This window comes from Myotis lucifugus, unplaced genomic scaffold (genome assembly GCF_000147115.1).
Source record: "Myotis lucifugus unplaced genomic scaffold, Myoluc2.0 scaffold_30, whole genome shotgun sequence".
Taxonomy (NCBI): domain Eukaryota; kingdom Metazoa; phylum Chordata; class Mammalia; order Chiroptera; family Vespertilionidae; genus Myotis; species Myotis lucifugus.
Window position 1 is genome coordinate 4,862,761 of NW_005871078.1, and position 24,627 is coordinate 4,887,387.

Genomic DNA, 24,627 nt, shown 5'->3' on the forward strand with positions numbered 1-24,627 from the left:
GTGTACATATATATCTACTTCTATAGCTACATCTATACTAATAATAGAGGGATATGCAAATTGTCTGGGACACCGTCCCGGTAACATTAATGACCAGCAGGCTGCATGCGGTGACAAGGCTGGCAGGGGGGTAGGTGAGGGACGACCAAATGACTGAACAGCAGGTTGTGTGGTGCGACCAAGCCGGCGGGGGAGGGGGGGGTAGTAAAGGGCAACCAGGCCAGCGGTGGGGGGGCAGTTAGGGGCAACCAGGCTGGCAAGGGGCGGGGCAGTTGGGGGTGACCAGGCCGGTGAAGGGGGCAGTTAGGGGTGATCAGGTCGGCAGGCAGAGGCAGTTAGGGGTGATCAGGCTGGCAGGGGGAAGTTAGGGGTGACTAGGAAGGCAGGTAGGTGAGCAGTTAGGAGCCAGCAGTCCCAGATTGTGAGAGGGATGTCCAATTGGGGTCCGATTGGGTCTAAACCAGCAGCCGGACATCCCCTGAGGAGTCTTGGATTGGAGAGGGTACAGGCTGGGCTAAGGAGACACCCCCCATGCACAGTTTTTTTGCACCAGGCCTCTAGTTGATCTATAATAATGTAAGATCTGGATAAAGCCTTCAGATTTTATTTTTGTCTTCCTTTTTTTAAATTTTCTTTATTGACTAAGGTATTACTAGTACATGTGTGTTCTTATCCCCCATATGCCCCCCACCCCCCTGCTCATGCCCTCACCCCCCTGGTGTCTGTGTCCATTGGTTATGCTTATATGCATGCATACAAGTCCTTTGGTTGATCTCTCCCCCTCACCCCCACTCTCCCCTGCTTTTCCTCTGAGATTTGACAGTCTAATCCATGCTTCTTTGTCTCTATTTCTGTTTTTGTTCATCAGTTTATGTTGTTTTAAAAATGAGTGAGATCATGTGATATTTATCTTTATTCAACTGACTTATTTCACTTAGCATAATGCTCTCCAGGTTCATCCATGCTATTGCAAATGGTAGAAGTTCCTTCCTTTTTACAGCAACATAGTATTCCATTGTGTAGATGTACCACAGTTTTTTAATCCACTCACCTGCTGATGGGCACTTAGGCTGTTTCCAAATCTTAGCTATTATAAATTGTGCTGCTATGAATATAGGGATGCATATATCCTTTCTGATTGGTGTTTCTGGTTTCTTGGGATATATTCCTAGAAGTGGGATCACTGGGTCAAATGGGAGTTCCAGTTTTAGTTTTTTGAGGAAACTCCATACTCTTCTCCACAGTGGCTGCACCAGTCTACATTCCCATCAGCAGTGCATGAGGGTTCCTTTTTCTTTGCATCCTCACCAGCATTTGTCATTTGTTGATGATAGCCATTCTGGCAGGTGTGAGATGGTACCTCATTGTCATTTTGATTTGTATCTCAAGGATGATTAGTGACTTTGAGCATGTTTTTATGTCTCTTGCCTTCTGTATGTCCTCTTTTGAAAAGTATTTAGGTCCATTGCCCATTTTTTGATTGGGTTGTTTATCTTCCTTTTATTAAGTTGTATGAGTTCTCTGTAAATTTTGGAGATTAAACCCTTATCAGAGATTACGTTGGCAAATATGTCCTCCCATGCAGTGGCCTTTCTTGTTGTTTTGTTGATGGTTTCTTTTGCTGTGCAGAAGCTTTTTATTTTGATTTAGTCCCATTTGTTTATTTTCTCTTTAGTTTCCATTTCCCTAGGAGCTATATCGGTGAAGATACTGCTTCAACATATATCTGAGATTTTACTGCCTGTGGATTCCTCTAAGATTTTTATGGTTTCCCATCTTACGTTTAAGTTCTTCATCCATTTTGAGTTTATTTTTGTGTATGTGGTAAGTTGGTGGTATAGTTTCATTTTTTTGCATGTATTTGTCCAGTTTTCCCAACACCATTTATTTAAGAGACTGTCTTGACTCCATTGTATGTTCTTGCCTCCTTTGTCAAATATTAATTGAGCATAGTGGTTTGGGTCGATTTCTGGGTTCTCTATTCTATTCAATTGGTCTATATGTCTGTTCTTGTGCCAGTACCAGACAGTTTGAGAACAGTGGCTTTGTAATACAGCTTGATATCTGGTATTGAGATCCCTCCTACTTTGTTCTTTCTCAGGATTGCTGCAACTATTTGGGGTCTTTTTTTATTCCAGATGATTTTTTGGAGAGTTCGTTCTAGATCTGTGAAATATGCCATTGGTATTTTAATGGGAAGTGCATTGAATCTATAGATTGCTTTGGGTAGTATGGACATTTTAATGATGTTGATTCTACCAATCCATAAACACGATATGTTCTTCCATCTGTTTATGTCTTCCTCTATCTCTTTTTTCAGTATCCTATAGTTTTCCTAGTATAGGTCTTTTACACCCTTAGTTAAGTTTATTCCTAGGTATCTTAATTTTTTGGTGCAATGGTAAATGGGATTTTTTTTTTTTTTTATCTCTCTTTTTGTAAGTTCACTATTGGTGTATAAAAATGCCATAGATTTCTGGGCATTAATTTTGTATTCTGCTACATTGCCAAATTCATTTATTAAGTCTAATAATTTTTTGATGGAGGCTTTAGGGTTTTCTATGTACAGTATCATGTCATCTGTGAATAATGACAGTTTTATGGTTTCTTTTCCAATTTGGATACCTTTTATTTCTTCTTCTTGTCTAATTGCTGTGGCTAGCACTTCTAGTGCTATGTCGAACAGGAGTGATGAAAGTAGGCATCCCTGTCTTGTTCCTGTTCTTAGGGGAAATGGTTTTAGTTTTTGACCATTGAGTATGATGTTGGCTGTGGGTTTGTCATATATGGCTTTTATTATGTTTAGATGTGATCCCTCTATTCCCACTTTGCTGAGGGTTTTTATCAAGAAAGGGTGTTGGATTTTGTCAAATGCTTTTTCTGTATCAATTTATGTAATTTTTTATCTCTCAATTTGTTTATGTGATGCATCATGTTTATGGATTTGCGGATATTGTACCATCCTTGCATCCCTGGGATAAATCCTACTTGGTCATGGTGTATCATCTTTCTGATGTAATGCTGGATCCAATTTGCTAGAATTGTGTTGAGGATTTTGGCATCTATGTTCATGAGGGATATTGGTCTGTAATTCTTCTTTGTGTTGTCTTTATCTAATTTTGGTATTAGGGTAATGCTGGCTTCATAAAATGAGGTTGGGAGTGTTCCTTCCTCTTGAATTCTTATAATTGAGTTTAAGATTATTAATTTATGCCAAAAAAAAAGGTCTTGGATAATGAGTTACATGACAAAACTATATTTCTTTCCCTTAGAAAAAAAGGTTCATGGATTCTCTGGTAATCCCGGTGTTTAACATTCAAAAGGAATTGTATAAGAATGTAAATCTTCAATTTCCGGTTTGTGTTCATACACTAGTACATGCACTTCCACTTGGTATCTTCTATGCAGGTTAAATATGTATAGTCCTAAACTGAGGTTCTTTTTCTTGAATTTATCTTAATAATATGTCTGCACTACTCAGTTTATCTAATCCTCTAGTCTAATCTCTGGCGACTGTCCTCTCTATCACCACTACTAAGATGTAATTCTAATGTAACAACTGAATTAAAGATGTGTGCTGGTCCAGGTGACCTTTTAACTTCATCATTTTTACTTTAGTTGAAAAATGAATATGATACCGGGTGGTTGTTCTGGGCCTTCACAATATGTTAAACATTTCTGAACATTTTTCTCAAAACAAGAGTTCATCTGCTTTGTGCCATAAATAGATGAATGTTCTTTCCAGTACTGCTCCTCTGAAACAGTCTAACAATTAGTTCGTTTAAAAATCAGGAATATTTCTATTCCATCATTTTCTACACGATTTGTTCCTAAATTGGAAAAGTACGTATTTATCCAATTAGCTCAAGCACAAAACAAAGGAAAACTTTCAAGGTCTTGATTGTGAATTGTTTTTTAATTTTGCTTAAAGTTTTACAAGAAACAATGTTTTGTGTTCTATCAAAAATAACAGTGTATATACTTTTTTTTTTCAAATGACTGAAAACTTTCACTCTTGGTGACCAAAAGAACATTTCTCTAACAATTGTTTGAATTGTGAGGTGATGAAACTTACTACTGTACAATTATGTTAAAGTGCTTGACTGTCCATATATTTGGATAAGGTCATTGTGCCAGAGATTATTATAATCAGGTTTGTAGGTACCTCTGACAATCCAGTATTATTGATATTCAGAAAAAGACTTTTGAGGATATAAGTTACAATTCTTTCAAATGTAGCTGTTTTTAGATGTGTGCCATCATAAATATTATTAATAATTGTCTTTCTGCAAAATTCTAATCCTCCTCGGAACTGCATAGCATTGTATGTAACTACATTTTTCTAGCAATTAGAAAAGTTTTATGTAGTAATATAAGGCATTAGCTAAGACAAATTTTATTTCAAGTCATAAGGATTAATCACTTGGTGGGTAGCTAATATAATTCCAGCCTCTGGGAAGGAACCAACATATTTCCCATGAGCTGAACTAATCATAATATATCTGAGGAACAGGAGCAGTGCTTAAAAGGTTTATGTTTCTGATTTTAAAAGTAAATCATACTCACTGTAAGACATTAGGAAAACCAAGAAATACATAATAAAAAATAATTCGAAGGTAATATCTACATTCTAGTATACCTTCTCTTTTTATCTGTGTACATATAAACTTACATTTTTATAAAAATTGATATACTATACATTGATTTTTTTTCTCTGAACAATAGGTTGCATATTTCCTTTAGTTAAACATTTGTTCAATTTTGTACAGGTGTAAATCAAATATGTGTACGTTCTGTGTCTTCATGGAGCTCAATTGTCTGGTGAGGGAAATATAAAACAAGCAAACAAAACTATAATTCCAAAGTATAAGTTTTATGGAAGAAAAAAACCAGGTTCCATAAGGAGAATAAGTTCAGAGGAAGGGACCAACTTTAAAGTGGGTGTCATATAGAGCCAGAATGCTGACATTTAAACAGAGGCTTAAAGGATGAAAAAAAAGTCAGCAATGCAAGAGTGGGGTTAAGAGAATCCTAGGAAGAAGACAGAGCAGGTGCAAAGGCCAAAAGATGGAAAGGATTTGGTGTGCAAGGGGACCTAAAGGAAGACCAGCTGGCTGGGGCAAAGAGAAAAGAGGGGATACTGGCCCATGATGAAGGTCAAGAGGTAGATGGGTCCAGGCCCTGTAGACAAAAGAAAATATTTATGTCAAGTACCATGGGAAGCCATTAAAGACTTTTAGAGTGATGAAATTGCATTTCTGTGTTTTCATTTTTTAGAAGATTACTCTGGATGTTATACGGAGGATGAGTTGGAGAGAGAAAAAGAATAAAGAGAGATGTGAGTTAGGAGGCCCTTGAAATGATCATGAGAAAGATGAAAGCTTGAATTAATCTAATGACAGGAGCTATGGAGAGAAGTAAAGATCTCGAAGATGTGTTTTAGAGTTGGAATTGACAATTTCTGAGATTGTGATGAAGAGGAGTTGAGGAGGATGACTCCCATTTATCTGTGGAATCAAGTAGATAGTGGTGTCATTTATTGACAAAGGGTAGATTTGGTAAGCACCAGCATTGGAGTGGTGGTTGTGGTTTACAATAAACATTTAAGTTTAGATGATAATTCTGAAGGGCCTGTAAGATAGCTGAATGTGTAAGTTAAGAAGACAGTTGTAAGAATAAGTCTACTATACTCAGGTTGAGTCTGGGCTAATTATACACATTTGGAAGTTATCATCATGTAGATGGGATTTAAAGTCAATGGAGCAGATAAAATAACCTAATTGAAGAGAGAAGAAAGAGAGATGAAGAGGTCCAAGAACTGTGCTTTGACAAGGAGAGATTGCACTGAGAATCTAAGAGGGGGAAAACAGGGTAGTGTTCTGTCAAAAAGCCAGAAAAGCTGGCTTCAGAAAGGAAGGAGTGGACAGCTGTGTCAAATGCTGCTGAGCCGTCTAGTGGGAGGAGGCCCCAAAAGTGACCACTGGATTTAGCAATATGAAGGTTATTGGTGATATCATCAAAAGCAATTTCAGGGCTATGTGTTAGAGGCTTATAGTAATAGATGTTAATAATTTATAGGAGATTAGCTAAAATTTTAATGGCTACATATTAATCTTCACTTGAGATAGTAGAATATGCTCAGTCACCCATATTGCTGACAAGCCAATGTTCCCTAAGAAACAGGCTTGTGGATGTTTTAATGGTTCAGTGGCCCTTGGGAATCGCTGGCTTGCAATTCAATGGGGTTTACCCTTGGGAACTGTACGTTATCTTCTTACCACTGAGTGTGGGTGTGGGTTGAAATCCACAAGAAGGATTTGGGCGCTGGGGAATATGAATACTGGCTGAATGTCTATTTGAGACTATTGTGTATTTGCCCATTTGGTGCTCTGGCCTGGAATCCATTTTGCCCTCAGTCGGTAGGAAGGCTTGGAGGGCTCAGGCTGTCTCTGGTTCAGATTTGCACTCCTTGACCTCTGCACTGCCTGCCTGGGGCTATGAGGTACCTGTTCTTGTTCCCATTCCCTGAAAGTGGGGACCAGGGATAAGCTCATTGTGGAAGCTTTTCAGGCAGCATGTTCTATGCTGAAATAGAGGAGAGACCTAGAGAGAATGTAGATTTAGTAGCCACAGTGACTTAGGTCGGGACCCTCTGCTTGAATTCTGTAATCTTAAAAGTGGGACAAACATTACTCACTATTCAGGGTTATGATAAAAATTTAAAGTAATGTGTGAAAAGTGCTTAGGACCAAGTAAGTACTCAATAGTGGCTGTCATCATTATTATTGTTCAAAGTAAATGCTCAGTATTTTGGAAATGTTGAATTAGTTACCTTGGTTATGGTTTATATGATATTTGTCCATGACTTGAAACATTGCCCAGTGCATAAGCCTCTGCAAACTAGTTCTTATTTGGATAATTAGCAATAGCCATAGTAAGTCCTTTGTCATTGGTATTTTGTACCATCGTTTCATTATCAAAATTTATGTAAGCTCATGACCTTCACTTTTTAGTGGATTAGCACAGTTTCTTTTGTTCCTATTAAAAGGATAGTTTTTCCTTGAACTTGAATAAAAGTTGGTTCTCTGATAAGACAGCATGCATAATGCTGTTCAGAACCAGAGGTTCAAATTCCCTCATTAGCATTCCATGACAACAGGAGGGTAAGAATGTGAGCCTAATACAAAAAAGAGATAAAAAATTTCTGCTTGATCTTAGGAGGCAGTGCCTGGTGGCCTTCCTTCACATTGAAAGGAAAGGGAGGAAGTCTAGATGTGGAGTTTTGTTTCTTGGTTTCACATCCCCTAAGTTGGCGAAACTTATTTTTTCTGAGTAAAAATGCAATGTACTAGCTTAAAACGTGTAAGAATCATCGATTCCGTGTTGGCTGTCTAGGTACCATAAGAATGAAAACAAAACAAAAACCAAGTGATTAAAGTGTATAATAGAGAATAAAAAATTTCTGTCCAAAACATGGCTAGTCACTGTATTGTGTAGAGCAGCGGTTGCCAACCGGTGGTCCGCGGACCACTAGTGCTCCCTGGGCCAGTGCCTACATATCCTGGCTATACCCTCACCCCCTCTCTCACACCTACATCCTGTTGGCTCTACCTCCAGGTATAAGAATCCAATCACTTCTCTCCCCCCACTCCTGCTCATCAGCCGGGGCTGAGCCCCTGTCACCTCTGTGAGGTCTGAAGGTTGGCAACCACTAGTGTAGAGGACTGCTTGATTATGAATACTTTGATTCCTCCGAGTGTAAGAATATGTGTTGCTTAGATGAGTTATGCACTAGGTTAGGCAAAATATATGTGATGAATTTAAAATTAAGATAGAAATAACTTTTTTTGATTAGAAAGGGATTTGGCGTTCAGATGGGGAGCTAAGGGGAAGCCTTTTATATGAATTTTCAGAAGCTGCTTTTCTAGTAATTTGAATGAACTCAGTGCTCATGTTCTGATTCCCATAAATAAGAGGGAATGATTTGATCTCTAAAAACTTTCTGAAGGGCTTTATTTTATCAAATCACTTGGATATTTGTTGTTTATATTTTCAAGGAACTATGTTAATACTAAGTTGATATTATAAAAGTAATGCAAGGCTTGATTTAACCTCTCTCTCCCTCAACAGTTTGGAAGGACTGAAGTAATTGATAATACACTCAACCCGGATTTTGTAAGAAAATTTATTCTGGACTACTTTTTTGAAGAAAGAGAGAATCTTCGTTTTGACTTGTAAGTCCTACTAAAACTTGTATTTAAAAGAATTAATATTTAAAGGCAGTTTTAATAACCTAAGGCTGGGTCCTATGGTTGCACTGAATACTAGATTATATTGTCAGGAAACTAGATTATTTTATTTAGCATGTGAGCTGAGCATTGCCATAGTACTGCTGTGCATTTTACAGGTTTTTGGTTGTATGTCTGTTGAAATAGTAAGTGAACAATTTAACCATGCAGAAATGCTGAGCAGTATATATGGACATTCTTTCAAACTGTCCTATGCGGGATGTCTCTCAGATCTTTAAGTTTCTTTCAGCTGCCTCTTTATATAGTACATGCATCCCTGCCTAACTATGGTTTCTTTCAGCTGCCTCTTTATATAGTACATGCATCCCTGCCTAACTATGGTTTCTTTTTATCACATCATGGCCTCATATTTCCAAGGCCCGGGATGCTTGATAATTTTGGTATTTTCAATATTCCTGTGATTTTTGATACTGTATCAGCCATATTAAAATACTATTGTTAACATCAACTCCCTGTTCACAGAGAATCTGGAGTCAGTCTGCTTGTAAGATATTATCATTGAGTTTTTGTTCCACAGAGATAAACTGTGGTGATTGTTGAACTTCCTGGATTTTGTTAAAAGGAAATCTATTGAGAAGGAAAAGTATGTCATATTATAATATGTGCTTAAAATATTGAAATAATTAAAGAGAGCTTATGAACATCATGTGTATTTAAAGAGACCAATCTTATTTTGAATAGCTGAAAACAGTGAAGTATACTGTGCTGTCACAATTTATAAAGATTTCAAAAGTTTTATTTGAAAAAGTCATAGTTTGCCTCCCTATGTAATAAAAAGGTCTCTACTGTTAGTAGTGTTTCTTATTTTTCTCTAAAATGTGTCCAGTAAAATAACCTGCCGTGCTTGTTTCAAAAAACAATATTTTATACCAGCCCCTTTCCTTCAAGACTTGTAGGAGTTCTAAGTATTCATTATATTTATCAAATAAAAATTTTTATGCCCCATTTGGTTTTTATTTCCTTGTAACCCCCTTTAGAAGTAATAAAAATGAGTCTCATAAGAAAAAAACACAATACTTAGTGGAATGTCATGATTTCCTGACCATGTTTTATCATGGAGATTGCATATAGTGTTGTTATTTAAAAACATATAAATCAGGTCGAATGCAGTTTGATTCTCCCATTGTTCAGGGCCTCCAGAGTAATTTTTAAAATCCATTTTCCTTTTTTCTTACATCAGCATGGTACCCCCTTAATTTTCCCCTCTATTTTAGACTTAACTTTATCCAAAAACCAGCCACTATTTCATGATTCTTTGCTTCTCTCTTTATTTCCCTTTCTCTCTTTCTTCTTTCTCATTCATCTGTATTGTTTTCTCTCATTTAGAAGTTATACATATTTATTATAAACTTTAAATAATATAGGCATTGAAAAAATGAGTTTCTTATTACCCCAATACCACAAAAATTGTTTTAAGTTTTCCAATAACTGTCCCAACTCTGTCAATTCCAGTTTTCCCTATTGGTTAATAGCTCCTTTATTTAATATTCTAAATTCATGACTTTTGAGTGACTTTTTTTTATTAGAACCATCTTACTTTTAAAAATATATATATATTTTATTGATTTTTTACAGAGAGGAAGGGAGAGGGATAGAGAGTTAGAAACATCGATGAGCGAGAAACATTAATCAGCTGCCTCCTGCACGCCCCCTACTGGGGATGTGCCCACAGCCAAGGTCCATGTCCTTGACCAGAATCAAACCTGGGACCCTTGAGTCCGCAGGCCGATGCTCTATCCACTGAGCCAACTCGGTTAGGGCAAGAACCATCTTACTTTGAATCGTTATGCACTCTTTACTTTAAAACTTTCGTCTCAAACTTAATTCACAACCTCTCTTCTCCATTGGAGCTACCCTCTCAGCTACTTGCAGGAGAAAAGGGAGGTGGATGAGCAGAAAGGTAGGGGAGTGGGAGGCAAAGATGTGGCTCTCCTACCTCCTGAAAAATCTAGACAGTAGAGGGTACCAACCTCCAGGGACCTGTGTTAAGCACTTGTCTTCCTCATCGTGGAGGAGGAACTAAATAGACCATTGTTTCTTGTTCCTCAGCTCTCAGCAGGCATTTCCTGGGGCTGAACTGACATTCTCTTTCCCTGGCAGCTGCAGGGTGGACCTGCAGGCAGGTTGGATCTCTAGCTGTCCAGGGAACCAGATGCTGCCCTCCCCTTCTGAGGAGCAGCCCAGGTTTTGGAGCTTCCCTTCCCTTGGCTTTGGGCAGTGAAAGAACCGCCTCCTGCCTTCCCAAGAGGTAGGGAATAGGCTGTCACTTTATGAGCAAGCTTCCTGGAGAAGGGTCTGACTCATCCTTTGGCAGCTCCGAGCTAAGCATGATACTTGGCTTCTTTTGTTTTCAGCTTTGGACCTCAGTAGGAATTTTAGAATACAGGAATCATTCCAGTCAACATCTGCTACAGTGTAATAGAAAACAGCCCTTAGGATCCATCCAAAGTAGTTACTGCCAATCAGGTACTCTAATAATAGGATTTCGGTAGCTAGATGAAGTTGCTTACAAAATTCCCCTTAGTAAATTTAGGCACAGCGGGGTGCACAGTCCTCAGGGTAAACTAAGGAGATTCCTGCTTTGCAGTGTATCCTCTTTTAAGCAGAGTATGGCATTCATAACCCCCTACCACCACCACCACCACCACCACCACCACCACCACCACCACGACCACACACACACTCTGTAACCATTAGGATGTAGTGTTTATGTTCTGACTTGTGAGGGTGAGGACCACAGTTAGTTGTGATACTTTTAGAAATGTTAGAAGGAAAATTCCATTGATGGAAAAATCACTGTCATTTAGAATGCATTATAATTCAACATATCTGAAGCCTTTAGAGATATGCTATAAATTACCCATTTTTGAGATAATAGCATTTAAAAAGCTTTGCTGAAGACAATGGGAGAGGCTTGTATTTGAAGGTAAATCTTTGTAATGAAAACCTAAACTCCTTTCTTTTTGCTTCCTGTAACAGATCACACCATGTAGTGTCTCCCCAGTCCACACTAAAGCCTTTATAGAAACCAGTTTCAAGGACTGAGTCTTGGGAAGGAGCCAGTGTAGTTATGTTTCACCTTTGATGTTACTACAGTTGCTAATTTCAGTCTTAGCCTTAAAAAAAAATAAAAAAGAAAGCCTTGAATAAGAACAATGTCTTTTTGTACTAACATCTGCTGGTCTTCAATAGATGCTGGCCATTTGCTGATGTAAAATTCTAGGTTCCAGCTGTTGCGAGTGCCCAGAGCACCCTGTTTGGGAGGAGAGTGATGTGTAATTCTTCTGAGGCTGGTATTTGCATCACATAATTGTAAAGCCAATCTGTGGTAAACAGTCTTGACTAGGGGTTAAGTGCACCTCTGTCCTGCATCAGTGCACTCGGTGAACTCCGATTCTTGGCCTTTCATTGATTGAGATGCTTTGTTTCTTTGTGAAAACATTCTTGCTTTGTGTGAGGGAAGACTAATTAACCTTAAAAAAGGCAGTTAATTTTTGGTAGGAAGCTATGCATAAGGGATGTTCAAGGAATATGATTTGGGAGGAAGACTGGAAGGAGTACAAATATCTTTCTATTCAAGAATTTGGCAAATTCTGGTTTTTTCGATTGTCAGTGATTTTACCATTTCTACAAATTCTTTAAAAAGAGGGGCCAAAGTGGTAGTGAATGATGTCTTCCCGGTATCTCTTCAAGAAATCATTTATTTCAATACAACTAGTCTAAAACAGGACATATAGTAATCCTGTAGAAACACATTTTTCTTACTATAACATACATGTTTTCTCCAAGTTCTGTGATTGGGGAAAAATAATGTCTCCTTACTTTAGCCAACCTCCCAAGTTAACAACAGCATTTAAGATATTAAATAAGAATTAAAATGCATGTAAATGACAGCCTGTGCCCTACTCGGTTTGGCTCAGTGGATAGAGCATTGGACTGTGGAGTGAAGGGTCCTGGGTTTGAGTCCTGTCAAGGGCACATGCCTGGGTTTCAGGCTTGATCCCCAGTAGTGGGTGTGCAGGAGGCAGCCAGTCAATGATTCTTTCTCATCTTGATGTTTCTATCTCTCTCCCTGTCCAAATCTAAAAAAATATATTTAAAAAATAAAACAAAAAACAAACAAAAACCCCAAAAAACAAATGGCACCCTGTTATCAGCCTCTCTGCTTCTTTTTTAATGATCCAGAGAAGAGGAATTGCAGTTTTGGGGAATTTTGAATAGTATTAGAACGCTATTTGCTTCGCAGGAAAGAGAAGTTTTAAACTTGTATTTTCAAGTAGCAGAATTGATGACTGAAATATTAGGACTCCTACTTAGGTTGTAGAAGTAAAAATTTCTCTCCCCACTGATATAATTTTGAATGCTTTCTATATTATTTATGTTTTTTAAAAAATGCTGATATTTTTCTCTAGTTGTGTGTTATGGAAATAATTTGAGTTTTCCATTTTAATCTTTTAGGTACGATGTTGATTCAAAGAGCCCCAACTTGTCCAAACATGTAAGTTCATATTTTATGTTTTTTATGATGATTTAATAACATAAACCATAATATCATGATTTATGATGGATATTGATGATTTATTAATATTAAACTGACATGCCTATAACCTTCCTGTAAGAATTGTCATAGAAAATAAATGACATTTTAAAGAACCCTAGAATAACATTTAGAAGAGCTTTTTACAGAAAGATACCTCAGTATGTGAAATGGATTAGTCTCATCTACTTTTTATTTTTTAGAGAAATGATGTCAGTTTCCTGTAATGTTTGAAGCTGGATGAGGTTTAGAGTGATGAAATAGCGAGTCTGTGTCTTTTGAGAGGCTTCACTTCTGAGAGAATGGGAAGTACTTACTTGGGTGCAGGCAGAATGATTTACTCTCCCGCTGTCCTTGTAGCTCATTTGCTCAACAGTATTTTCTAAGTACGTCCTCATGCTGTCTCCCAGCCCAGCTTCTGAGGGTACAATATGAGCAACACAGACATAGAGTCTGTCCTCAAGTCACTTACAGTCTCTTTTTTCCTGATCTTTCCATTCCTCTATTGTTAAGAGCTGCTCTGCTCACCTGGGGAATTTACAGGTTCAGGAGCCTCAGGGCGTCAGAGGGAGGCAGATAAAGAGGCAGAGATGGGAAGGGAGGGGTGAGAGTGGGGCTCTCTGGTCATTGGTGGCCCAGAGCCGCTTGCTTATTGACCCGTGGGGTTGGAATTAGGCCAGACCTAGCAGGAAGGGCCGAAGGGGGTTGAAAAGAGCATCCTGAAAAGGACTTACCCGGGTGCCACGTGAAATCTGAGTTCAGAGAGAGAATTGGCAGCTGCACCAGGGCTGAGAGGCCGGCAGGACCACTGTCCAGGCCCAGAGGCTCAGGTTTTCCAGCTTCCCATGGTTGTAGGCTGTTACCTAGGCTCGAATATATATGAGATATGATTACATGTGTTATCTGATATATCTGATTTCCCGTGCAGTTTGGAGAGGAGGAATGTTTTCTTTAGAGAATTGAGGTGACATAAGGGGTGACCCCAAGCTCAGAGACTGATTTGGGGAAACTGGGAGCCTGGGTATGGTGGTAAAAATAATAATTTACCGATCCTTTCTTTCATGAAAGGGATATTTATTTTTGTTATGAAGCATAGAACAGAAGCATTTGAAGAAAGATTCAAAGAACCGTCTGTTTTAGTGACTTTTCCACAGATTGAAGAAACGTGATGTAATAAGCTCATCCTTTTCCATAAGTAAAATTCAGTGCATTTGCCATGTCACCTTCCTTCTCCTCATGATAAGATTGATAGCATTGTAGCTGGACATTTAAATTATCCATAGCTTTGTATGGGAAGTTTTCTAAATTTCATTGGAAGGATCCGAAAAGGAGCCATGTTTTTTAGGCAAAATTACTTAGTTGCTAGGAAAGAAAATGCATTCACTTATCTCACATGCAGGTGGTTTATTAAAGGGATTTAGGAACATTTCGTGTGATGTGTAACTTGCCTTTATGGGAATAAACTGCAGTAGAAACAGGCACAGTGGATTGGGACTGAGGCAGCTATTCTCTCTCTCTCTCTTTCTCTTTCTCTCTCTCTCTCTCTCTCTCTCTCTCTCTCTCTCTCTCTCTCTTTCCCCTCTTTTTTTGATCCCTTTCAGGCCCTGGTAGGGGCTCATGAATCAGACAGAGAAATTTGCACTGACTTTTCTCTGAGCTTCTGTTTCTCTCTGAAGATCACATTTCTCTGTTTATTATTATGTATATAGGGAAAATGACCTCCTTAACCCTGAGTGGACCTACTCTCCCTGATGTGGTTTCTGCATTTCTTGTTCAAACTAATCTTCAGAGGGAATGATAGCTGGGCAGTGAAGGACACTCCCACGGGGATGGATGTTTTGAGGGTGAGTGTGAAGGTGGTAACATGTGGTCCTAGATTAGTTGCCTTGAGTTCAGGGCAGGGAGTAGTAGTGGGATAGGAAGGTACCTCATATCTGATTAGCTCTATCTTTCTTCAATAGTCAGTAATGTCTAAATATTATTATGCAAGAGATGTCTCTTTTTGAGTAGTCTCATTCTTTTATTTTTTTAAATTTATTTTTCAATTGCAATTGACATATAATAGTATATTAGTTTCAGTGTGCAACATAGTTATTAGACATTTATATACCTTATGAAGTGATCACCCCAATAAATCTAGTATCCATCTGATACCATACAGAATTATTACAGTCTTATTAACTATATTCCTATGTTGTACATTACATCCCTGTGACTATTTTTTTTTCTGTGACTATTTTTACAATTGGCAATTTGTACTTTTTTTTTGTTGTTGTTGTTATCTTCACCCAAGGATATTTTTCCATTAACTTTTAGGGAGTGTGGAAGAGAGAGGGAAAGACAGAGAGGAACATCGATGTGAGAGAAACACATCGATTGGTTGCTTCCTGCATGAGCTCCTACCAGAGCCAGGGCTGGGGAGGAGCCTGCAACCAAGAGACTTGCCCTTGACTGGAATCGAACCTGAGACCCTTTGGTCCACAGGCCGACGCTCTATCCACTGAGCCAAACTGGCTAGGGCCAATTTGTACTTCTTAATCCCTTTCACTTTTTCCACCAATTCTCATACCCCTAACCCCCATATCGTGATCATCAACCTGTTCTTTGTATCTAGGAGTTTGTTTCTGTTTTGTTTGTTCATTTATGTTGTATTTTAGATTTCACATATAAGTGATATAATAAGATATTTGTCTTTCTCTGATTCATTTCACTTATCATAATATTATATGGATCCATCCATGTTGCCACAAATGGCAAGATTACATTCTCTTTTTAGCTGAGTAATATGCCATTGTATGTATGCACCACAACTTCTTTATCGATTCATTTATCGATGGACACTTAGGTTGCTTACATATCTTGGCTATTGTAAATAATGCTGCAGTGAACATAGAGGTGTATATATCTTTTCAAATTAGTGTTTTAAATTTCTTTACATAAATACCCAGAAGTAGAATTGCTGGGTCATATGGTAATTCTGTTTTTAATTTTTCAAGGAACCTCCATACTGTTTTTTATAGTGGCTGCACCAGTTTACAATCCCACTAACAGTGCATGAAAGTTCCCTTTTCTCTACATCCTCACCAACACTTGTTTCTTATTGCTTTATTGATGATAGCCATTTTGACAAGTGTGAGGTGATATCTCATTGTGGTTTTTATTTGCATTTCTCTAATGATTAGTGATCTTGAGTATCTTTTCAAATGTCTGTTTGTCTTCTGTATGTCCTCTTGGGAGAAATGTCTATCCAGGTCCTCTGCTCATTTTTTAATTTGATTATTTGGGATTTTTTTTTTTTTGGTGTTAAGTTATATGAGTTACTTATCTATAATAATAATAAAAGTGTAATATGCTAATTAGACCAGACAGCCAAACGACCTTCTGGACGACCTTCCAGATGAAGCCGGGGCAAGCTGTGGCAGCTGTGAGAGCTGAGCCCCTTGTACGAATTTTGTGCATCGGGCCTCTAGTATATTTTGAATTTTAACTCATCATATGTATCATTGGGGAGTGTTGTCTACCATTCAGTAAGTTGTTTTTGTTTTGTTGATGGTGAGTTATGTCTTGTAGAAGTCATGAACGTACATATCTTTTCAAATATATATGTTTTGTAAAATAGCTTTTTTATTTCCATAAGAAAAGTTTTATGTCTTTCTCACGGTAAACATTCTTGACTGCTTTATCCACATGATATCTCCTTTACTATGTTCTCATCAGCATCCTTCTTTACAGAACAGCCTGGATTTCTGTCAGAACTTCTTTTTCATTCTCCAACTTACTTTACTGCATTCTGGTTTCCATTACTACTTAAACTATCTGAATAGGTTACATTAAAATCTAATAACGTACTATTACTACGCTAATATAGTAATACTTACTTGGTGGAATTATGCAGTGGAATTCTCAAGTGCAGTTGTTTAACATTTCCCTCCCCTTGTGTCTCAGGGTCTGTTTTCCTTAACCTTTCTCATTTAGAAAAAAAGCTATTAGGTTGAAATTTTGATGCATTGTAAACCCCTTATTTATTCATTTGATTGTTGGTTTGTTTGTTTATTCATTTATTCATTCATAGTAGTGAGGATGGATGCCTCTATTCATTCTTTATTTGAAATACACCTTTGCCTTCCATGAAAATATCTCCCTTGCTTTTCCTATCTCTCTGCTTACTCGTTATCTACCATGTTTTAGTTGCTCCTATTCTCCTATTCTTTTACTATTACTGTTTCTTATGACTTTATTTTTAATTTTTATCTCATCTTCTTATACAAGCTCTTCTTTTGAGAACACAACCATTTCCATGACGTATCCTGATGACTCCCAAGTGTCTAATCCCCCTGTAACCTCAGCAAAGCCAAGTTCCAACTGCTTGTTAAATATTTCCTGTTAGATATTTTGTAGAAGATTAAAACCTATACATATATAAAATGTATAATCTTTTCCATCCCAATTTTGCTTCTCTGCCTATATTATCTATCCAGCTTGAGAATTATCACTAATATAGTAATATTTACATGGTGGAATTATGCAGTGGAATTCTCAAGTGCAGTTGTTTAGCATTTCCTCCCCTTGTGTCTTAGGGTCTGTTTTCCTTAACCTTTCTCATTTAGAAAAGAAAGCTGTTAGGTTGAAATTTGGATGCATTGTCAATCCCTTATTTATTCATTTGATTGTTGGTTTGTTTGTTTATTCATTTATTCATTCATAGTAGTGAGGATGGATGCTATTGACCCACACAGTTTCACCGGTCTTTATTATGACAAACACATTTCAAATTTCTGAAATGATTCCTTAAAAAATGATACATCTAGCTCTTGAACAACCAAGAATAAAAATAAATAATCAACAACACAGGCAATATTGGCTCATTGAACACCATAACACAGTGTTCTAGGGATCTTTCAAAAGGAACTGAGAACCAAATTGAGTTTGACTGAAAACACATTAAATCCACCTCTATCAAAGTCAGGGAGTCCGGGATATTTTGTCTGGGCCTTTCCACCCAAGGCTGGAGTGCCGCCTTTAGAGAACCCTGGTAGTCCCACCCCAGGGGAGATTTTGGAAATCTCTGACAGCCCTGAGTCAATTGCAGAAAGTCATCTCTTTGGAAGTCATGTATGGAGGGGTCTCTCTTTTCCGCGTCCAATGGGGCTAGACCAGCCATGGGCGGGCCGGATCCCGCCCGTTTGAAATGAATAAAACTAAAAAAAAAAAAAAAGACCGTACCCTTTTATGTAATGATGTTTACTTTGAATTTATATTAGTTCACACAAACACTCCATCCATGCTTTTGTTCCTGCCCTCCGGTCCAGTTTAAGAACCCATTATGGCCCTCGAGTCAAAAAGTTTGCCCACCGTTTGCCCACGGCTGGTAGAGAGTGGTCCGGTTCTTTGAGTAGGGGCGGCTGGGGATTGAGAATATGAAAGAAAGAGACAGAACACAAAGATGGAAGAAAAAAGCTGGGACCAGGTGGGACCGCTGTCCTCTTCTGATGGAGAGACAGAGACCCAGCACCGAAACAGCGTGTTTATTTATACCCCCCAATACCAGGAAGTTGCACCAAAGGTCAAGACAAAGGAGATTATTTGCAATCTTGTAATGTCAGTTCTGGGTGGGCCTGAGTCCTATTCATTCCTGGTGCTTGGCTGGATTTATATAATAAAACCCACTCCCGGACACCTGAGCAAAAGTGAAGGTCAAGCTGAGAACACTTCTGCCTTTTTGGCAAAATGCGTATCCAGGACATGACTCTGCCTACCACCCTGGATTCAGCTGACAATTTATTAAAGAAATGCCCATGTGCCTTCCCAGGGGCCCTCTACAGTCATGTTTCTCATTCAGTTATCATTTTTTTAATGAATCTTATTCCATTTCCTTGCCTGAATGGAAACTGAGCACTAACTCTTAACATCTTCCTTCCCCTGTATTTCAGGGTCAGTCTTCCTTAACTTCTTTTTGTCTCACACACAGTATCTAGTGAGGCAACAGATTCTATTCATTCTAACAAAGACTTGTGTCTCTTCTGTCTTCTATACCTTCTGCTGTTACTGCCTTAGTTCAGATTCTCATCCCCTTTGTCCTGGAATATTACATAGCCTCCTATAGTCCCTGTGGTTTATATTATCTTATATTTCAATGTTTTCTGTGCATTTTTCTCTGTTTTCTTAAATGTATTTAGTAAGCCATACAAATTAGTTGATAGGAGCCTGAGTTTATAAGTGGATGAATCATGTCAAAAGAGGAAAGAAAAGTGTTTTTGGGTTGCTACAAGAATATTGTTAGAAATTAACATCAAAAGTCCTTCCTTATTTGAACACATCTGAGTACAGATTTTAGGCATAAGAGCATAGAACTCATTCAACTCAAATGACTCAGGAAGCATTTGGAAGATCAGAGGAACCAATAAACAAGCTAAGTCTATTTCCTGAGAATACGGTTCTTTAAAAGCGTGGCTGTCTACCTGCCAATTTTGCAAAATGAAATGAAAAGTGGAACCTTTTAGGAAATATTTCTAACTGCCTGGGCCTGCATGTGGAGTGCAGGCACTCATCTTTTACAAAAGGAATTTGATAGCAAGAGAGACTCCTTAATAATAAAATAGTTTTCTTTTTCATTCTCATTTCTGATAATTTCGAAAGAAACCCCTCTCAGAATGACTTTATTTGGTTTCTAGAACTTAAAGATCTTGGGTCTTAAATTTGGGGTACTATTAGGGAAAAGGGAAATATAGGGCTGTACCTGAGATTTCTGACATTGTAAATGAACAGTTGGTAAGTTGATAAAGGATCAGTATAAATTTAATTGATACTATTGATGATGCAGAAGTTTTTAGTAGAGAAACAGTATGATCCAGGCTGACTTGTGAAATCAGGAACATATTCCTTTAGAGGATTTATCCGTTTTATGATTCTCTGAGGAAATTACTTCACTAAAATATTATCCCCCGAAGTGTTATATACTGGGAACGAAATCTGACATTTTGTTCAGCAGCTTTGTTCTCTAGTTGCTGTTCAACCCACTCATCTGAATGCCATTAGCAGAACTACATGGCATACTTTCATTTGCATAATTGCATCAGCCAAATTATTAATGAAAAGTTTAATAACAGGCCCATAATTGGTGTATCTAAAATCCTGCTTGGTGTTCTGAATCAGATGACAATGCAACTGTACTTGGTGCACTAAATTTTCATACCCATGAGGCAATCCAAAATGCATTTATCCATTTGGTTAACCTCTGAAGGTACCCACTAAAATTTTTGTTTTAAACGTGTTTATGGCTCACTGGATTGTTTTGGCCACAAAACAACAGCCTTCAGTTAAGGTGGGTATGGTCTTTACTATATTTTCTAAATGTTATCTATATAAACCCTCATATGTAGATCAGTTATATTTGAACATTTTATTTCAAAGTTAATTGTTTGGGTCATGAACTGCATTTTCTCATAGGAGCAAGATTCTTTCATTAGAATAAAAGACCACTTAAATCATAAATAATTGAACTGAATTCCATTGTATAATCATACAATCAGGCAAACAATCATATATTCTAGACAGCATGCTAGTGCTGAGGAATATAGCAATCAATAAGAAAAACATGTCCCTGTTCTAAAATAGCTTACATTTTTGGAATTGGGTAGGTGGAGTGGGCAGATTTATTCAATAGAAATAAATGTAAATTAATGGTTAATATAACTTACCTTTTATAGCACTTATATTAATAAGATAGTGATACTGAGAGAGAATGACTGATGAAACCCATTAACTAGAAGCTTAGGTTTCTCTCAACCAGGCAGCATGATTCTGCATCAGTTCTCACCCTAGGACCATATAAAAGAGAAGTAGGAAACTATTGAAAGTCGAGGGGAAAAGTATTCCAGGCAGAAGAAACAGCAGTGCAAAGACCTTGATTCAGGAAAAAGTTTGGAATATTGGAGTGACTGAAAGATAGCCACCGTCTACAGAGTATTGTGAATGATGAGGAGAGCTGAATAAAGTAGTTTGTAAAGGTGCACAGGATTCCGATGATGTGGAGATTTGTAGGCCATGGTTAAAAACAAGTTTGGTATTTTTTCATGGATTTCACTGGAGGAGGATGAGATCTTATGGATACATTTAAATAATGACTGGAAGCTGAAGCGAGAATGGGGTAAGGAAGCCAGACTGGAGTTAAGGAGACTATTGGTGGAGGTCTGAGAGGATGTGACTGCTGATTGGCCCACAAGCTGGACCCAGGCAATCGGAGGCTCCTCTCCCACCCCCTCCCTGCCCCTGGCCTTCAAATGTTTGTTCTGCCCATAGCTGGAGCCATTTCAAGAACACATTCTTGAGAGAGTAATGTGTTGTTAGACTGTTTGGACTGAATACATGACAGAACCCCATTAAGGCCTCTATATAAACTTTTGAGATTTTGGAGGGCGGAGGTAGCAACCAACTTGTTTTTCAGTTTCCCAAGACAAGTCTGGTGTGTAAGTTCCCTGGCTTATTAAAACTGTCACTACCAATTTGGAGTGGTCTGCCTCTTTCTTTGGTCTCGTCTTGCTTTTTGTGTTAGGGGGCAGTTTCCGATTTCACCCAGGGAACTCCCATAATTGGGGACCAACAGAGACCAGTTAAAGACTGTTGCAGGTTGGCTAGGTGCACACGTGGTGAGTATAGCCCTTTTAGTGGTAAGAAGTGATCAGATTTGGAATATATTTTGTTGTGTTTTCTGATGAATTAGATACCAGGTGAGGGGTCCCAGGTTCGATTCCGGTCGGGGGCATGTGCCTTGGTTGCGGGCACATCCCCAGTGGGGGGTGTGCGGGGGGGCAGCTGATCGATGTTTCTCTCTCATTGATGTTTCTAGCTCTCTGTCCCTCTCCCTTCCTCTCTGTAAAAAAAAAAAATCAATACTCCAATAGAATCCAACCGGAGATACTGTTGATATATATAGAAGTGATCAGATTTGGAATATATTTTGTTGTTGTGTTTTCTGATGAATTAGATAGCAGGTGTGAAGATAAGAGAAGTAAGAATGACTACTAGGTTAATGGTGAGAGCACCTGGATAAATGGTGATACAGTTTTTTTGCAGTGGGGTCCTTTGGGAAGGAAGAGATTGAGAAGATTGAAGTGAGGATAGTGAAATCAGTGGTTAGGGCAGATTTATATTGTTTGAGACTCCAATAAAATCCAACCAGAGATACTGATGAGGCCATGTCTGGAGACTAGAGATATAGACTTGGTAGCCATCAGCCTATAAAATTGAACTCAATAAAGTTATTGAATAAAATTATAAATGGAGAAGAGGGGAGGATAGAGCCTAGGGCAGTGATGGCGAACCTATGACACGCATTTAAATATATAAAATAAATATCAAAAATACAAGTCTTTGTTTTACTATGGTTGCAAATATCAAAAAATTTCTATATGTGACACGGCACCAGAGTTAAGTTAGGGTTTTTCAAAATGCTGACACGCCGAGCTCAAAAGGTTCGCCATCACTGGTCTAGGGGGAACTTCAGCACTTAGAACTTTGGTGGAAGATTACCAAAATTATCAACTTAAAAGGCGGGGGAGGATATGTCACTTTCCAGTTCAAGCTCTCCAATGGTTTTCCTCCACACCTATGAGGGAATTCATGGTCTATCATGGGCCCTCAGTTCCCTCCTCTCCTTCCATTCTCTTTTTTGCTCATTCTCAGCTAGACCCACTGTCTCTCCTGCTTTTCCTTGTACACCCCAAGTATATTCTTATCTCTGGGCATTTGTTCTTGCCTTTTCTCCTACCTGGAATGATTTTATCCCCAATATTCACCTGGTTCTCTCCCTCCCATTGTTCAGATTTCTATTAAATTGTTAACTGAGAGCATTGTCTGACTGCCTAGTATCCTCTGATGACTTTTCAATAGTAACTTTCTTTTTCTATGTAGCATGCTGTCTGGCCCTTATTAGATGATGAGAGCTAGCCTTATAAGATATATTCAAGCTAAAGAATTGATGACTGATACTCTATTAGTGGATTATGTTTCCATTTGCATTTTCAGTAGGGCCTTGTAGATCTCTCTTAGACTTTGAGACAGAGATAGGGACAATGCCTGAGGTATGTTTGATGATAGTATTTTCAGCACTTATTAAGTTATATTAGGTAGGATTGTTTATATGTAAAACTGGCCCTTACTCAGGACTTAGTATTTAATAATGATATTGTTCTATAGTTGTTATATTTAATATTATTATTTAATAATGATTTAATATGTTTCATAGTATTTGATAATAATATTTAGTAAGTTTTCTAGTTGTTTGGCCAATTGATTGTCTTGCCATGTTTATATAGTGAGAATATTTACTTATTTTCTGTTAGCATGTTACATTTCTCATTTATTTACTAATGAGTATCAGTATTCTACAAAAGTGATGTGCCTCCTTAAAGTAAATATTTTCTATAAATTTGTTATATTTTTGGATTATATAGTTTTATTTTAAAATCTATTCATATTATATAGTTAGCAAGTGTTAAATATATATGTTGTGGATAATTTTTTAAAAATTGCTTAATTTAGATCAATGACCACTTACTCATTGTTGAAAGCTTAAATTTCATTCAACTGCCTTATTTAACTGCCTTTATTTGGACTCTTAGGAAACAAAAAATATTTTGAAAATTAACAATTATCCTGGGGGAAAATAAATAAATTAAGCTTTAGAAAATAATTTTGAAATTGTATTTATAATTCAACTACTGATGTCTGAGTGTAGAAATTTTTATGAGTCTTGAATGTAGAATTAGCATTTTGATTTGTAGACCAATCTATTCATTAAAAAGAAAATTCTTGCTTGAAAACAAAAGCTCTTATAGTAATGCTAAAATGTGACATCTTTTTTCTACTAAAATATTGAATCCAATTGTTTCATATTAAGGTTGCCTTATTCCCCAAACAATATATACATGTGCTAACAACCATTAAGTTAGTATGAGTCATTACTAAAGTGAAGAAGCACTTTTTTTGATTATTAGGAATTGTTGCTATATTAGTACATAGTGTGTAATATAACAAAGTCACATCTTGATCTTTATAGTTGATATGATTAAAATTTAAAAGGCAATAGAAACTTTCCTCACCAATGTTTTTTTTTTCTTACTTGGTTAAAATATTTTAAAAGCAAGACATTTTGTATAACTTGTTCTCTCTTGCTCTTACTGGCATAGTGTGACTGTGTTTAGAATCAGTATAATGAACACAAGGTAGAAGGAATTAATGGAAGCAAATCATGACTCTATCTTATCAAGAAATTGATTAACTCCTGGATAGTTGACTGCACCCAATTACTGTGCTCTATTAAAACTTTAGCTTTCAATAGCCTAGTCAATGCCTCGTAATTTAAATTATTTATTAATTAGAGATATTATATTTCAGGTGTTCATTGAACCACTTTATAAAACAGGAAAGCCATTTAAAGATTAGTGTTGTAGACATTTTAGGAGAAAGATACCGTGCTATTGAATACTTATGAAATTATTAATGATGATGCAAGTGATAAACTGCAGGCATTAGTTTGCTTTGTAATAGTATAGAAATCATAAATTTCACTTTCCATTATTGCGTCCTGGTTTATTAAACCAGTGGTTTGAAAAACTGTCCGTTTTTCACATATATATGTATATATGTATATATGTATGTGTGTGTGTGTGTGTGTGTATACATATATATATGTGTGTGTATATATATACACACATATATATACATATATATATATATACACACACACACACACACACACACACACACACACACACACATATA

General features: G+C 37.4%; 1 protein-coding gene across 8 annotated transcripts in view; it reads left to right on the top strand.

Annotated features, from left to right (window-relative positions):
• CPNE8 (copine 8) overlaps positions 1-24,627 on the top strand; it is a 184,125-nt gene that overhangs the window by 38,804 nt on the left and 120,694 nt on the right. For 7 of the 8 annotated variants that reach the window (XR_002828720.1, XM_023752294.1, XM_023752291.1 and 4 more), the window contains 2 exons: positions 8,131-8,234; positions 12,768-12,807. Coding sequence is in view for 6 of the 8 variants with exons in the window: in XM_023752294.1 (XP_023608062.1) it covers positions 8,131-8,234; positions 12,768-12,807 (144 nt within the window). In the remaining 2 variants the exon portion in view is untranslated. Of the gene's footprint in view, positions 1-8,130; positions 8,235-12,767; positions 12,808-13,997; positions 14,017-24,627 lie in introns of those variants that run through there. The other variant, XM_023752295.1, reaches the window with a different exon arrangement.